This window comes from Narcine bancroftii, chromosome 1 (genome assembly GCF_036971445.1).
Source record: "Narcine bancroftii isolate sNarBan1 chromosome 1, sNarBan1.hap1, whole genome shotgun sequence".
Classification (NCBI taxonomy): domain Eukaryota; kingdom Metazoa; phylum Chordata; class Chondrichthyes; order Torpediniformes; family Narcinidae; genus Narcine; species Narcine bancroftii.
This window is the reverse complement of record NC_091469.1, coordinates 5,766,060-5,783,877: the sequence shown is the minus strand read 5'-3', so window position 1 is coordinate 5,783,877 and position 17,818 is coordinate 5,766,060. Positions and strand designations below refer to the sequence as shown.

The window sequence follows — 17,818 nt, the reverse complement described above, 5'->3', positions numbered from 1 at the left end:
ACATGGAAGTGTTAGAGAAACTCAGCAGGCCTTGCAGCATTGATAGAGGTAAAGATATATAATCGACTTTTCAGGCCTGAGCCCTCTATACTCCCAGCAAAACCGATAGGCTGCTCATTATGGCTGTTTTATGTTTGCACTCATGTCTCTGTACCTCTGTAGGAGTTACCTGGAGGGTAGTCTCCTGGCCAACAGAGCACTTTTGGGAGCCAGTGAATTGAACCGTTTTTTCCCTGATGGAAGGATCCGAGTGTTTATTGCCACCTGGAACATGCAAGGCCAGAAGGTGAGTAAATATCATTTTAAGAAACAGAGCAAAGATAAAAACCTGGGTTAGAATTTTTTAGCCTGAATATAGACCAGCATTAAGACCAGTCAGCATAGTTTCCAAGCTGGCCACTTTAGTGTGAAGGTTTGGAGACCCAATAACATCGCCCAGCTTTGCTTCAGCAAACCACTGAGTGCCAAGCAAAAAGATCCAAATCCTCCTGGCCTTGGTTAAGGCAGGAAGAAGTAAAATAGCTATAAGCCCTGCTTCAAAATGAAACTCAGAGACATCCCACCTCTACCATTGTATTGGAAAGCAAATGCATGGGCATTTAGTAGAAAATAAATAAAAGAATACTAAATTCCACACAAAGCACTTTGGAATTTCCCATAAAAATGTTGTCCTCTTCTGAAAGTTTTTACTTTCTCATACCCCAGTTATGGAAGCAAGACTTTTCTAACTAGTGTTGTTTCCACTCTTTCCCAGGATCTCCCGGAAACACTGGATGATCTGCTGCTGCCCTGCGACTCTCACCTCATTCATGACTTGTACGCCATCGGTATTCAGGAAGGAACACCAGACAAGTAATAACAACAGAATGTATCAGCCTTACTGTCTTGCACCTTCTCAAATCAGTTTAATTTTTACCCACCTCCACCTCTCCAAAGACTCTGGCCCATATTTCTGGTAAAACATAAATTTAGGCAGCCCTCTTTATGGAGTTTAGACCCGAACCTTGAGGCACTGGATCTCCCTTCACAGCTTGAGGCTAGGTATTTAAGCATTTTCTGGTATTAGGATGGGGATTGTATTCCAAGTCTGAACGGGCCTCTGTAATAGATTACCCAACTGAGCCAGAGTTGTCTGAAATGGCCAGTTTCCAGGATTATACTATGAATGACCTAATTTCATATTTCATTTACAAAGTAGAGAGTGGGAAATTCGCCTGCAAGAGATTCTGGGACCTAACTATGTATTGCTGTCCTCAGCAGTACATGGGGTGCTGCAACTCTCCATGTTCATCAAGAGGGATCTCATCTGGTTCTGTTCAGGTGAGTGCTGAGAACTTGAAGACCATTCCCTGCTCAGTAACAACATAATGGTAGAGCAAAACACTATGGATGCTGGAAATCTGAATTAAATGTGAGAGAGCCGACAATGCTCAGCAGTTCAGGCAGAAACAGAATTAGATGAACAGTCTTTGAATTGAAGCATTAAATCTAGCTCACTTTGGCCCTTGTGCAATTTGCATAAGAGGAGAGTTAGGGAGAGGATTGTGTGATGTAGGACAGAGAAAGGTTTCTGCAGGGTGAGAGATAAGGGTTTGGTTCAGGAGAGAATTTTTCCCTGGGGTAGGAGGATGGTAGAATGGGGAGTTAACTCGTACATTGTTTGATAATGGATGAGGGATAGTTTGGGCAGATGATATTGGCAATAAGGTTTGGGGTACAGTCAATTGTGAGTGATCAATAATAATTGGGAATGATAAAAATGGTCCATATAGAATGGGGCTATTTAAGCTGAGGCACACGTTTACCCTCAGGCCAAGTCTTGCTTCAGTGATGTAATAGGTCATGTGTGTGAAGTAGAATGTTGCTAATAATGCCCCACAAGTGTTGAACAGTTTGACATCGATGCACTAATGCATTGTGTGTTTGGAAATGCCAGCAAATGTTGTCACTCATCTTCTGTTCTGAAATTAAAACAGCCCTCCTGGCACAAAAACGTGGTATTCTAAACACTCAGAACAGCTATGCACAGGTTAGATAGAGAATTCACTCTTCACAACATATGGAATATTCTTAAGAGTTTGAGTTAGATACAATGTAGATTCTAGCTGTGAGCTTGTGCAAGTCTGTCTCTGGATCCATTGGGAAAATGGAGTTTTTAAACAATGATCTGGTTCTACGTAAGGTGGAATAGAGTAAAGATCATTGTGTTTGAAGATTTTTATTGTGTTTCTATTTGTTCCTCCCTCAGAGGTGGAACAAGCAAGTGTCACAACTCGCATCATCTCCCAAATCAAGACAAAAGGAGCTGTGGGGATCTCATTCACCTTTTTTGGGACATCCTTCCTCTTCATTTCCTCTCATTTTACCTGTAAGTTTCTCAGAATCTGTGGCAAATATAAACAAATGAACATCAGATCATGCCAACGCTTATGATTAGAGAAGAGGGAGCACAGAGGTTGCACCTTGAAAGCCAGTAATTATTTTTTAAAGACAAGTAGAAGACCATATCGAGTTGAAGTTAATGGCCCAATGCTTAATCAGAAAGGTCAGACTGATTTTTTTTTTAAATTTCAGGATCTTCTCATCCCTCCTTGTTCTTGAGAGGGTGCTGCTGTACCTTTGCTTTGAACCACTTCACAAAGTGCTACTAGGTATTGAGTTCCAAGACTCAAACCCATTATAAATGGATGAACAGCAACATATTTCCAAGTCAAGATGCTATGTTATTTGGATGCCTGCTACTGCTGATGGTGTCCCCTTGGACCTTCTACCCTCTTTCAAGGTGATAGAGGTTGTGGTTTTGAAAGGTGCTGTCAGAGTAACACATGTGAGTGACTGCAGTGTGTTTTAAAGAAGTGCTGGATTTGGTTACCAATGAAGCAGGCTGCTTTCTCCTCAATGGCATCAAGCTGCTTGAATTGTTTGAGCTGCACTCATGCAAGGAAATAGACAGTAATTCATTTTCTGACCTTTGCCTTTAGTCTGGTGAAAAGGATTAGGACGTCAGTCAGTGAGCTGTTCAGTGCAGGATATCTAGCCTTTTACCTGCTTTGTGTACCCACGTCATTTATGACTCCCAATGAAGTTGATGATGGGGAATTCGGCATGATAATTTCATTAAATGTTGAGGTTCTCTTGTCGATGCTTATTGCCTCACAATTTTGTGGCGTAATGGTTACTTGCACTTTTCAGCTCAAGCCTGAATGTGTAACAGTTCTTGCTGTGTGCAGACAAGAGCTGACTCCTTTGTGACAAAGTTGCAAATGTTTTGCTATCATCAACAAATGTTCAGACTTAAGATGGAAGGTCGTGATATCTTTGGGCTGGGATGATTGATTTTCCTTTATGTAACAAATGTTTCCAATCATTGGAATGTTTTTCCTTTGTCATTGACTTTGGTTATTTTAGAGTTCCTTAATACCACTCTTGGTCAAATACTACCTTGATGTCAAGGGCAAAACTTGCTTCTGAAATTCAAATTATTGGTCTGTGCTTGAATCAAAGCTATGATTAACTCTGATACCAAGTATTCCTAATGAAATCTAAACTGACCATAGGTGAGCAAGTATCATTTGAATACATTCTTAAGATTCTTTGATGATGACTGAGGATAGATTGGGCAGTAATTAGCCAGATTGGATTTGACCTGCTTATTGTGGACAGGTAATTTTCTATATTGTAACACATACCTTAGTAGTTTGGTTACTGTACTGGAACAGCTTGGCTGAAGATGCAGCTAGTCCTGAAGAACCACTCTCCAGTACTATAGCTAGTTGTTGCTATGTGCAGTGCCCTGAGTTGTTTCTTTACATCACACGGAGCAAATTAAAGTGGTTGGAGATCAATTCCTGCCATGCTGGGTATTTCAAGAGGAAACTGAACTGGTTCATCCACTTGGCTATTCTGGATGAATGTGGGTGTGAATTCTTCATCCCAGTCTTTACCATTCACATGTTGAAGGAGATGTTCTTGAAACCACCTTTTTAACTACTTAATTTAACTCTATGCAATAGAATTGCAATCTGTTGCGCCAGTTGTGAGATCATTTACTCTATGACTGTTGTATTTACTACATGTAATAGCATTGGGTTGACACCTCATTTTTTGCTTAGCTTGGTGAATTAGGGCTGATCTCTTGACTTGGCATAAACAATATACTGGGCAATGAGGTTACTTCTTGTGGTGGTATGGCTGTTGATGGCTCACAACACTTCATGGATACCCAATTTTCAGCTGCCAGATGAGTACATCACCAATACCAATGTTATACTACTGTTATAATGTAGGAAGGCTACATGTGCACAGTAGATCTCATAAAATTGATGAAATAGCAATCAGATAATCTCTTTAGAGTGGTTAGTTGAGAAAGCATTACTGCTCAAAACACATGGGAGAGAGAATTCCACCTTAAGTGAAAGCTTAGTACCTTTTATGACTGTTTAATATATCATAAAAAAGACGGCAGTTCTTTTTTTTTGAAAATTTTATTTGTTTACAAAACCAAAAAATGCAAAATAATCTTAAAAACTACCCCCTATTACTCCCTCCCACCTATCCCACCCTCTACAACCATATCCCCCCCCCATCGGAGCTTTTTTTAAAAAAAACACAGTAACATCAAATGGTAACAGTATTGTACAGTATGCCATCCATTTACATCTTTCATCACATATAAAATTTTTACTTAACATCTAAACCCATACATTTCAAATACAAACCCCACATTTTAACAAAAAAAGAATAATTATTCCGCAAATTATACATTATCTTCTCCAAATAAATACATGATTGAATTTCGTTATGCCATCATTGTATACTCAATTCAATTCAACATCATTTTTCCAAGTTATAGGTACATATTTTCTAGCCACCGCCAATCCTAGATGTATAAATGCAATTTGAGGTTTCTCCAAATGTAAATTTGCCATAATTGTATTCCTATATCCCAATAAACATACCCATGGATCAACATATAAATCTATTTTGAATAAATCTTGCAAAAATTTAATTACTTTTTCCCAAAAAGGCTTAATCTTTGTAAGTTCCCACACCAAATGTAAAAAAAAAGACCTATCTGATCACCACACCAAAAACACAAATCTGACTCTCTAAATCCATATTTTTTCAATTTTTCGGGAGTTAAGTATAACTGGTGCAAAAAATTATAATTAGCTAAACTATATCGTACATTAATTAATTTTGTAACACAATTCGGGCACATATCCGACCACTCCTCCACAGAAATAGGAATAGCTAGATCCTTCTCCCACTTATGCTTTATTTTAAATATATCTACTTTTTCATCTTTTCCTGTAATAACAAGTACATTTCTGAAACAAATCCCTTTTTACCCTTATCAACAATTAATCTCCCAAATTTCATTTGACCAGGTATTATTAACTCTCTACCAAAGCATTCCAATAATAAATCTCGTACTTGATAATAAACAAATAAAGTATTCTGTAATATACCAAACTTCTAAGTCTATTATTATACCATACCCTAAGTTATACCATACCCCCATCAAATGTTTCAATACTGGCAATTTATACTGCTGTAAGAGCAATGGATTTCATTTGTATATAAAGTGATGTATAATTCTTTCATGTATTTGATCCATCTCCACCTTCACCCACAACGGAGGTTGATCAATATCAAACACTCTATTAATAAACTTTAATTGTGCTACTTGATAATAATTTTGAAAATGTGGTAATTGAAGACCTCCTAAGTCATACCGCCATGTCAACTTTTGCATGGAGATTCTAGACGATTGCCTTTCCATAAAAACAAACAAACTGCTTTATTCCTTAAAAAAACTTTCCCGATATTGCACATGGAATGGATTGAAACAAATACTGAATGCAAGTATATATTAATTTTAATACAATTTACCCATCCAATCAGTGTTAGCGGTATTCCTTCCATCTCTTTAAATCAAATTTAATCTTATTTAATAACGGCACGTAATTTAAATTGTATAAATTTTGATAATCTTTATCCACTGTTACACCTAAATACTTAATTTTATTGGACCATTTAAACTTCGTAAGTTGTTTACAATCTAAATAATCTCCATCTGATATTGATAGTATTTCATTTTTATCCCAATTTACTTTATAGTCTGAAATTGTCCCGTACCATTTCAACAAATTTTGTAGTGGTTCTAAAGAATTCTTAGGATGAGACAAAAATATCAACACATCATCTGCAAACAGATTAATTTTATACTCTTGCCCACCAATTGTAATTCCCTTAATATTCGTTTCTTGCCTAATTGCTTGAGCCAAAGGTTCTATAACTAATGCAAATAAGGCTGGTGACAGTGGACAGCCCTGTCTAGTTGATCTAAACAAATTAAATACTGGCAAAATCTGTCCATTTGTCACTACCCGAGCAGAAGGATTAGTATATAATGCCTTAACCCAACCTGTAAAGAGTAGTCCAAATTTAAATCTTTCTAACCCCTTAAATAAAAAATTCTACTCCACATGGTCAAAAGTCTTTTCCGCATCTAGCGCTAGTTTCATTGGCTGGTTGGGTTGCTGTCATGAAGCATCAATTATTGTAATTAGTTTAGTAATATTATCAGCTGAATACATGTTCTTGATAAATCCTGCTTGATCCTCATGTACTAATTTTGGTAAGAAATTAGCCAATCTGTTTGCTAAAACCTGTGCTACAATTTTGTAATCTACATTCAGTAAAGATATTGGTCTGTATGAAGCTACTTTTAATGGATGTCTTTCTTTGGTATTACTGTTATTAGTGCCCTTGAAAGCAACTCTGGAAATAAACCTGTTTCAGTGGCTTGTTTAAGTACATCGGTATATACCGGAAATAACATATCATGAAATTCTTTATAAAATTCCAAAAGACGACAGTTCTGACATTGCTAAGCACCCACAGTGCAGCTTTGGAACATTTGCCTAGATTTTGATCCAACATGGCTAAACAGCTCTCAGGATTTCTGAATCAAAACTGGTTATTCAATTTAACTGTTTTGAACCTATGAGCTGTTTTAAAAGAGTTGTTACATACTTGTTGAAGAGAGCAGTGACACTGGAATAAGTGAAAGTATGATTTAGTGAAGTTCTGGCGAAATATTGGAAAAATGCATCATACACATAATTTCTTCTTTCTTGCTCTCAGCTGGTCCAGGGAAGATTTATGAAAGGATGCTGGACTATGATAAAACAATAAAAGCCCTAGAACTGCCAAAGATTATCCCTGACACAAACATCTACAGATCTGATCCAAGTGAGTATTGGCATTTTAAAGAAAAAAAAACATTTGCAAAGTGACGTTTATTTGTTATACATGTATATGCTGTGTACATTTTTTGTACTACTAATAAGTGGTAATTCTGCCTCGTCTGAAGTAAAAAGAATCTCAGGGTTGTATGTGATGCCACGTGTACTCTGACAATAACTCTGAAACCTGAGTGATAAAGTCAGCTTGTGTATAATGTGCAGGATAGAAACAATCCATTCAAAGCTACGGAAATATTTTTGAGCTTTTCTAACTCTTCACATTACCCTTTCAGCAAAGAAATCCCAAGTGTTCTTTCCAGCTTCCTTTTTGTGGACTTGTACTTTTTGTTTCAACTACTTCAACTGGTTTGAAATTCCAAGTTCATTGTCAGGTTATTAAGTTTTTCCTGAACTCATTTGTTAGATTAGTGACTATATTGAATTTATGATCAATTGAAACATCTTTATTATGTCCAACCAATCAATCATCTATTATGAGGGAAAAAAATTCCCTTGGGTCAATTCAGAATATTCAACCTTCCTTGATGGTTACAATCTTTCTGTTCTAATATCACCCTTGTACATAAATGATAGGTAGAACAAGAGGATGGCACAATTAGTAGACTGATTTTGGTGTCTTGGGTTCAATCCTGGCCTCTGGTGTTGTCTGTGTGGAGTTTAAATGTTTCCTCGAGGTGCTCCAGTTTACTCCCACATCCAAAGATATATAGGTAATTGATTTCTGTAAGTTGACCTAAGTTGAGTGCTGGAACTGGAAAGTTCATGGGAATGTGGGGGGAATAAAATGGGACCAGTGTAAGATTGGTGTAATCATTACTTGATGGTTAACTTAAAATTAGGTTGGCAAAAACTTAGTGGGCAGAAGGGCTTTTTTTGTGCTGTTCGAGTACAGTGGGCTCAGAAGAAACTAGTGAATTACAAACTTTCAATGACTTAGTAACTAAAAGGTTATTTGAACAATAAAATAACGCTGCAAAAATTACAACAACAAAGATACAAGATGAAAAGACATCCATTCTAGTAAGCTCTAGTGGTAATACTGCGGTTATTATACAACATACTTATCTTTTAATTTAGAGATACAGCACGGTAACAGGCCCTTCAGGCTCATGAGCCCATATTGGCTAAGTATTCCCACGTTGCCAATTAACCTTCTAACCGCATAAATCTTTGGAACTTGGGACGAAACCAGAGCACCAACATGGGGAAAACGTACAAACTCCTTATAGACAGTGGTGGATTCAAAGCCAGGTTTCTGGTGGTGTAATTTTATTGCCACCTTCTTGGAGGAAATTGCACAAATAGGGATAAAGACTGAAGGGGCTCAGGCACTATTATCTATTCCCACTGCCTGCCTTTTTGTTTCCTATCCCTTATACCTGCAGTCCTCCCTGTCCTGGAACTTAAGAATTTCCTTCAAAGTCCCCCACTTCTGGGCTTCCAATGTTCTCCTTCCTTTCCACAAACATTGTCTTCAGCTCTTATACCTCCTCCCTCACTGGGTACACTTGCTTACATGCCTGATTCCAGCAATACTCTGACAAGCAGCTTGCAATCCTGGCCACTCTCTCACAGCTACTTTTGCCTTTGGACCCATTCCACTCTGCTCAGGGTCCAGTTCCCTGTGGCTTTCCATCTACAAAGCTGGACTCATTCCCATCTCCAGGTACATACCTGTACACATGCCTGGTCAAGCTCCTAGTCCATTGTCTAGCTTTTGGAAGCGACATTGGGTCACAGACTTTGCCACGAGGGATGCTGTTTCAGAACTTGGTGCTGATGCAGCCAAAAGTACTGCTGCCAATGTTGATGGAAATAAATTGAGGATGTGGAGGAAACAGAATAATTTTAGAAGTTGCAGGATTCCTGTAGGAACATCAGTGCATGTATGTGTGCACATCTCACTCTTATGCCTCTGATGGTCCACTTACTGACACGTGACAGATGATTTTGATGTCTATTCTACCAGTATATACAACCTCATAAACAGACATCCCTTTCTCTTCCCAATAACAACACAGCATAAAGAACTGGATCCCTACTTCAAGCCCTGGAGAAAAGGCGACAACTGTGGTGCTGAGCAATTACTATTCATTTCAAGACATATCAAAGCCCTTCATAATTCACTGCAATACATTTGTTAGAAATGTGCAGAGAAAAAAAAACACAAGAAGCAAATGACCAAAATAATTTCTGGTGCTAGGTGCATTAGAAATATTGAAGCAGCAGAGAGAATCCCTTGCTCTTCTTTGCATATTACTCTGTTACTTTGCCTCTATTTAAGAGAATGGATGATGTCTCTGTTCTAATATCTTATCTGATACAAGCAAATAGAGAACTGTTGATATTGATGAGAGTAGCAGAATGGGGCTTGAATGTCTGGCAGTCATCACATATGCTGCCTCTGAACCTGAATGGTCCTCTTTTTGACAAAAGTTTCATAACTTGATCAAACCAGAAATATTTTCTTTTTTTTTTTAAAAAAAAAACTTACTGTAGATGATGTGACCACACGGTTTGACAATGTTTTCTGGTTCGGTGACTTCAACTTTCGGCTGGATGTAAAACGAGCAGTGATTGATGAGCTCCTGTGCAGCAGCAACAACAAGGACCGTCTCTGTTGTATTCTCCATTATGACGAGTTAACCCAGAAGCTTCAGGAGGGTAGGATGGATTTTGAATCTTCCATTAACTTGGGGTGGGTAGCACAGTGAGGGTCAGTCAAGTCTATGGATTCTATAGCTTCTGACTTTATGCGAAACACGTAACAATGGTGCTAACTCTCTTATTTATTTCTTATAAAATGAATCTCATTAGGGTATGAACGCAGAACACTACAGCACACTGCAGGCCCTTCGGCCCTTGTTGCTGTGCCGACCTAAATATTCCTACAAAAAAAAACTAAGGCCTTCCTACCTCATACCCTTTATTTTTCTTTCATCCATATGCCTGTCTAAGAGTCTCTTAAATGCCACTAATGTTTTAGCCTCCATGACCACCTCTGGCAATGCATTCCAGGCACCCATAACACTCTGTGTGTAAAGAAAAAACTTAACCCTGATGTCTCCTCTAAACCTTCTTCCCTTCACTTTGTACAATGTCCTCTGGTGTTTGCTATTCCCACCCTGGGAAAAAGGGCTGGCTATCTACCTTATCTATGCCTCAGAATCTTGTAGACCTCTATTAAGTCACCTTTCATTCTTCTTCACTCCAATGAGAAAAGTCCCAGCTCTGCTAACCTTGCTTAAGATTTATTTTCCAATCCAGGCAACATCCTGATAAATCTCCTCTGCACCATCTCCATAGCTTTCACATCCTTATAATGAGGTGACCAGAACTGAACACAATATTCTAAGTGCAGTCTCACCAGAGATGTAACATGATCTCTCAACTATTGAACTCAATCCCCTTACTAATGAAGCCCACCATCCCATAGACCTTCCTAACTATTCTATCAACCTGCGCAGCGACCTTGAGAGATGTATGGACTTGGACCTCAAGGTCCCCCTGTTCTTCCACACTGTTAAGTATCCAACTATTAACTCTAAACTCAGCCTTCAGGTTTGACCTTCCAAAATGCATTATCTCACGCTTATCTGGATTGAACTCCATATGTCACTTTTCCACCAAACTCTGAATCCTGTCTATACCTTCTTGTAAACTATGATAACCTTCAACACTATCCACAACTCTTCCAACCTTCATATCATCCGCAAACATACTGACCCATCCTTCTTGATGAATGGACCCACTGCATAGCTGTGGCTGACATGAGAAGAACCCTATCCAAGGTGAACCCACACAAGACAGTGGGACCAGACAACATATCTGGTCGGGTACTGAAGGACTTCACAGACCAATTGACAGAGATCTTCACAGACATCTTCAACACCTCACTGCAGCAGTCCATTCTCCAGGGTTCAAGACAGCCACCATCACCCTGTACCCAAGAGGGTGTCAATAACAGGCCTCAGTGACCTCCACCATTATGAAATGCTTTGAGCGTCTGATGATGGAACACATCAAAGAACACTTCCCAGATATGCTGGACTCATAGAAGAAACTGTTCCACAGATGATGTTATAGCTTTGTCGCTTCGCTCCATCCTGGCCCACCTGGAGAATGATGCCTCATACTGTTCATTGGCTTCCGCTTGACGTTTAATATGATAGTTTCTCAGAGGCTAGTGGAGAAGCTGTCCTCGCTGGGGCTCAACATCCCTTTCTGTTATTGGATCCTGGTCTTCCTAATGGAAAGACCACAGTGTCTCCGGGTCAGTAGCAGAACATCAAACACCATCTCAGAGCACTGGCACACCTTGGGGCTGTGTGCTCAGGCTGCACATGCTCATGCTATTGACCCACGACTGTTGCCAGATCCAGCTCCAACAGTGTCGTCAATTTTTTAGATGACAGCATCAATGATGAGTCACAATTCAGAGGTGGAAAATGTCGTGAAATGGTGTAAGAGTAATATCCTGAGTCTCAATGTGGACAACATGAAGGAGATGATCACGGTCTTCAGGTGGACCAGGAACCACCATCCTCCACTACAGATCAACAACTTTGTAGTAGCAAGTGGAGAGGACAAGTTCCTTGGTGTTCACTTAACTAGTGACCTATCGTGGACACTCAACAGGAAGGCACAACAGTGACTGCACTTCCTGAGAATGCTGAAGTAGGTAAGGCTACCAGCCACCACATGTCATCCTTCTATAGGTGCTCTATCCAGTGCAACCTGGCCAGCTGCATCACAGAATGGTTTAGTTGCTGCAGAGAAATGGATTGGAGGTCAATCCACAGAACCATGAGTGGCAGAGAGGATCACTGGAGTCTCCTTCTCCCATATCGATGTGATCTACCGGATTGTTGTCTGAAGAGGGCGCACAAAATCATTGAGGATCCCTTCCACCCTGCACACAGCATCTTTCATTTGTTCCCGTTGGGGATGAGATACAGGAGAACTGTATACAGGCACCCACAACACTGTGTGTATATAAAAAAAACTTAACCCTGATGTCTCCTCAGAAAAGCTTCCCACAGGGAGCGAGAATGCTTAACGACCAAAGGAACTGCTCACACTAACCATACGAGACTCTCATATGTACAAAACATTATTTATTTATTTAAATAGATGAAATACTACATTGTATTGTTTGTTTATGTCTAGTTGTGTATTCTGTATGTTTAGTACTGAGGACCGGAGAACACTGTTTCGTCAGGTTGTACTTGTACAATCAGATGCCAATAAACTTGACTTCTGCTTCTTCATGTAGATCAGTGATTTTCAAACTTTTTCTTTCCACTCACATACTACTTTAAGTAATCCCTATGCCATAGATGCTTTGTGATTAGTAAGAGATTATTTAAGATGGTATGTGGGTGGAAAAAGTTTGAAAACCACTGTTTTAATCATAGCTAATTGACTCGTTTTCTGCACGGTTTCATAACTCTAAGGAATGACAAGTTTTCTCAAACAAAATATTTCATTAACAATTGGGTCTAGAACAATGGTTCTCAACCTTTTTTCTCTCCATTCGTATACCACCTTAAGTAATCCCTTACTAAACACAGAGCACCTATGCCATAGGGATTACTTAAGGTGGTATGTGAATGAAGAAGAAAGGTTGAGAACCACTATATGACTACCATATAATTCTTATGAGGCTTTCCTGTTTTTTGCTTCATAAATGTAATGTATGCTTCCTTCTTCTTAACTAACTGCCTCGCCTCTTTTATCAACCATGATTCCCTTTTCCTTCCAATCTTTTCCTGATCTCAGTGGGACAAACTCACTGTGGTAAAGTGTTCTGTGCAATTAGCACTCACTAGATCCTCACACATCTTTTGTATGATGTGTAGCAGTGTAACAGATGATGTACAGCTGTTGCCGTGAAGCTCTTTACAGTTCACTTCCTTTGTAACAAAGAGACAATGTTAATAAAGATCTCAGAAGTTCACTGATATTTTTCTTGTTTCTTAGGAACTATTTTTAAAGGGTTCAAAGAAGCTGAAATAAGTTTTCCACCGACGTACAAATTTGACACTGGTTGTGATGTGTATGATAGTAGTGCCAAGAAAAGGACCCCCTCTTACACGGTAATGGAAGAAGCTTTTTTTTTGTAAGGAACAACATTGTTTTCCTTGAAGATCAGAGTGGTTGATTTTGTATGGAATCAAAAGAAATGGGGGAGATCTTAATTTTTTTTCATCAGTATTCACTCAACGAGCACAGAGTTGTGTGAAGTAAGGAAGACAAACAGTGAGGTCATAGAACCTCTACAGATTAAAGAGGAGGAAGTGTTTGCAGTCTTAAAGCAAATAAAGGTGGATAAATCCCCAGGGCCTAAAAAGATATTCCCTCAGACCTTGAGGGAGGCTAGTGTAGAAATTGCAGGGGCTCTGTCAGAAATTAAGAAGAATTTGGACAGGTACATGGATGGGAGGTATGGAGGCCTAATGGACAGGGTGCAGGTTAGTGAAACTAGTGAAAAGAAATGGTCCAGCACAGACTAGAAAAGCTGAATGGCCTATTTCTGTGCTGTAAGCTTCTAATGAATACCCTCGTGCTTTGACTCTCTTTAACTCTGTTTTTGTTTGTTTATTCTGCTACTCATCAGAGAACCTGAGCTTATTCTTATAAGAAAACGTTAAAGGGCAATTCATCAGAAGTTCTCACAATTGAGGGATTTTAATTTAGACATATAGCACAGTAACAGACCATTTCAGCCTGCCACCCAATTGACCTACAACGACGGTATGTTTTGAACGGTGGGAGGAAATCAAGAGCTCCGAAGGAAATCCACACAGACTTGGGGAAGAACGTACATACTCCTTACTGACAGTGTGAATTCGAACCTTGATTGCTTGCACTGTAACAACTAACCATGCTGCCGATTTCAGTAACCATAACCATTTCAGACTAAATAAAATGAGGAAGACTTTCATTGGGAAGAGAGTCAACAAAGAGACATATTAACTTGAAGGGAAAGACATTTTTAATATGCCAATTTGTCATGATCATTAATGTGATTCAGATTTTGTGGTGGAAGATGATTCTGTGTGGATTTTCAACAGGAAACTTGATGCAAGTTTAAACAAAAAAGTGAGACTTCTGGAGAAATAGATGTTGAGATAGGTATTTCAAAGACTGAATTAGCAGGACAGTAGAACTGAAGGAAGGGACTTTGTGTTCCACAAGAAAAGTGTACTTTCAATTTGGGTCATGATTATAATGTAGGAAATATGGTTGCCAATATGCTTACAGCAAGTACCCACAAATAGCAACAAATATTGAGAAAGGGTGTGAAGAAATTCCTACTCATTGAGGTCTTAGTTTCATATCAGAAACATGATGCTGGAAACAATGAGAAGGTGGAGGTCGTGCAGTATCTGTGAAGACAAGACGACGTTTTGGTTTGGGACCCTTTCTTAACACAGCGTCTTGAAAAAGGATCTCACTTCAAAAGGTTGACTACCCTTGAGTTCATATCAAGCCACAAGGCAGAAACTTTAATTCTCTTATTCCTCTGATTTTGCAGGACAGAATCATTCACAAGAGTCGGCAGAAAGGTGACATCCTTGTGGTTAAGTATGGCTCCTGTGCCTCTATCAAAACCTCGGACCATAGACCTGTCTACTGTTTCTATCAAATCAAGATTCGACCCGGAAGAGACAAGTGAGGCATTTTATTTCCCCTTTTGTGCTCTTCTAGGATCCCAAATGAGGTTGAGAAACCATTTTCTGTTCAGTATCCACATGTTGTTATCTTTACTGGGTCTATGATAACGGTTTCTCTGGGAGAACAGAGGTTCCTTGAAGAGCTATCATGTGAAAACTATCCAGAAAGGGGCAACAATAAAAAAGGCACTGAAGACTGGCTCATTATGAAACAGAGTTAGATATTGGGGAATATGTGCAGTCGAGTGTTTCAGAATGTTTCTGTGCACATTAAACCTTTTTGCTTTGTTCCTCCAGCATTCCACTGTGTGCCGGTCAGTTTGGCAGGGATATTTACTTGGAAGGAATAAAGAGACGGTTCCTCAGGCAGCAGAAACAACATATTTTATTGGACCAGAAGAGCAGTACAGTCTGCAGTGTCTCCTGACCCAACCAACATAAATCAACAAACTTCTTTAATCTGCTCATTCATTATAGCAGCAGGATGAAGAGATGCCTTGATCTGAGAGCACCATGGCAAAGAATGCTGATCGTAAGCCTGACCATGCACAGCAGGAACCCTCCACACAGACCAGCCATCCACAAGGAGAAAGGACAATGCAGGCAAGGATGTCATGCAACCCAGTAATATGTAAAGTACAACTCTGATTACCCAAAATGATTGGGACTGGGCCTCCATCGGATAAACGGTTTTTTTATGGATAACTGGTCATTTTTTTTAAAAATAGCCCAGTAGCAACAGCAAATCACTTGTAACAGTGTTTAAACAACAAACAAACAACAATGGAAAGCTTTTTAAGCATTAAAATAATGTTTAATTCTCACCCAAAAAAATGCAGGCCACTGCTGATCACTGACACCTCCCCACCGAAGTCCTTGCTCCTGTTCGGGGACCCCACTGGGACTAGAAATTTTTCTGACCACTTTAGGATGGGAGACAGTGGCACGTAGTTTGAGAGGGAGAGTTGGAGAAAAAAGTCAATAGGGGAAGGTAAAGAAGAAATGGAAAGAGAGAGGGGTGGGAGTTACCTGAAACGAGGACAATCGTCGTTCGAATTTCATGTCGAGTGAATTTTTTTTTCAACGTGAGGTCAGTTAGACTCCGAAAAATTTTTGGATAAATGATCGTTTCGGATATCCTAATTTATCCAAAATTTAAATTTTTTTTGGATAAATGAGGATTTCAGAGAATCCAAATTCAGATCATTGGAGTTGTACTGTAATAGCAGTGTTCACATTAATCCATATGTTTTACCTTTTTTTATATATTTGGTGGCTTCTTATTTTGACACATTGTAAATGTATATCAGACACTTTCAAACTAAATGTTGGAACTTAAAACAGTTTATCATGTTATTTCCAAGGCTCTCCCTCCTGAAGGATTCCTAGATTTGGATCCCCAGAAGGTCTAATAATGATGAGGTTAAGTGTCCATTCTTAGAACAAAGTGTGTAACTCCAAGGAGGTGTAATATCTTGATAATATCCTGAGCTCACTGATAAGATTACTTTATTGACATGTAATAGTACAGAACATGTAATGCTACATGAAATTTCCTTCTGCCTTCTCTAAGGCAGACAGCAAGTCGCCATTAGTATCCCCTGAAGTCCCTTGCAGTACGCAAAAGCAAGTCCCTTCAGACTCACAAGACTCCTGTTCAATTCATCACCAACCTGAGTTCCAGATCCAAACCTCTGACACGTTCAGGAATCCTTCAGCACCTTCTGTCCCTCAACACCCACTTTTTTAAAAAAATTTTAAAAAAAATTTTCACACTATGAACCATATTTACCAAAATGCACACAAACATTTCCCTCTTGAATATACAGTGTCATTTTCTCCCCTCCCCCCCCCCTTCTTCCCACCCACTAAACGTTCAACATATACAATAAACCCATTAAACAATGTCATCACACAATGAAAATAAACAAGAAAATTGTGTCATCTACTTTTACACACTGGGTCAGTTCATTTCGTCTTCTTCTCATTCTGTCATTTTAGGGGGTGGAAGTCTGCGGTAGGCCCTCTCTGTTGTGTTCCATGTACGGTTCCCAAATTTGTTCTAATACTGTGACGTTATCTCTTAAATTATATGTTATTTTTTCCAATGGAATACATTTATTCATTTCTATGTACCATTGCTGTACTCTCAGGCTCTCTACTGATTTCCAGGTTGACATTATACATTTTTTTGCTGCAGCTCAGGCTATCATAATAAATCTTTTTTGTGCTTCATCCAAATCGAGGCCTAGTTCTTTACTTCTTGTATTACTTAGAAGAAAGATCACTGGATTTTTTGGTATGTTGCTTTTTGTGATTTTATTTAATACCTGATTTAGATCTTTCCAAAACATTTCCACTTTCTCACATGCCCAAACTGCATGTAATGTTGTTCCCGTTTCCCTCTTACAGCAAAAACATCTGTCTGATACAGTTGGGTCCCATTTTAACTTTTGGGGCATGGTGTATATATAGCCTGTGTAACCAATTATATTGTAACATGCGTAACCTCGTGTTTATTGTATTTCTCAGTTCTGGAGCATAGCTTTTCACATTTTTTTATTTTTTATCTTTATGTTTAGATCTTGTTCCCATTTTTGTTTGGGTTTACAGCTTATTTCATCGTTCTCTTTCTCTTGCAGTTTGATGTACATGTTTGTTATAAATCTTTTAATTGTCATTGTGTCTGTAATCACATATTCAAAGCTGCTTCCTTCTGGTAACCTCAGCCTGCTTCCCAATTTGTCCTTCAAGTAGGTTTTCAGTTGGTGGTATGCAAACATTGTACCGTGAGTTATACCATATTTGTACTTCATTTGTTCAAAAGATAATAAATTATTTCCCAAAAAACATTTTCTATTCTTT

At 38.9% G+C, this 17,818-nt stretch overlaps 1 protein-coding gene across 6 annotated transcripts in view; it reads left to right on the top strand.

The window, feature by feature from the left end:
* inpp5e (inositol polyphosphate-5-phosphatase E) overlaps positions 1–17,188 on the top strand; it is a 75,305-nt gene extending 58,117 nt beyond the window's left edge. For 4 of the 6 annotated variants that reach the window (XM_069919806.1, XM_069919816.1, XM_069919788.1 and 1 more), the window contains 9 exons: positions 163–286; positions 755–852; positions 1,196–1,320; positions 2,249–2,368; positions 7,153–7,260; positions 9,774–9,938; positions 13,257–13,372; positions 14,815–14,951; positions 15,251–17,188. In XM_069919806.1, the coding sequence (XP_069775907.1) occupies positions 163–286; positions 755–852; positions 1,196–1,320; positions 2,249–2,368; positions 7,153–7,260; positions 9,774–9,938; positions 13,257–13,372; positions 14,815–14,951; positions 15,251–15,380 (1,123 nt within the window). In that variant the 3' untranslated portion in view covers positions 15,381–17,188. The remainder of the gene's footprint in view (positions 1–162; positions 287–754; positions 853–1,195; positions 1,321–2,248; positions 2,369–7,152; positions 7,261–9,773; positions 9,939–13,256; positions 13,373–14,814; positions 14,952–15,250) is intronic. The other 2 variants (XM_069919825.1, XM_069919833.1) reach the window with 2 other exon arrangements.
* The last annotated feature ends 630 nt before the right edge of the window (positions 17,189–17,818 follow it).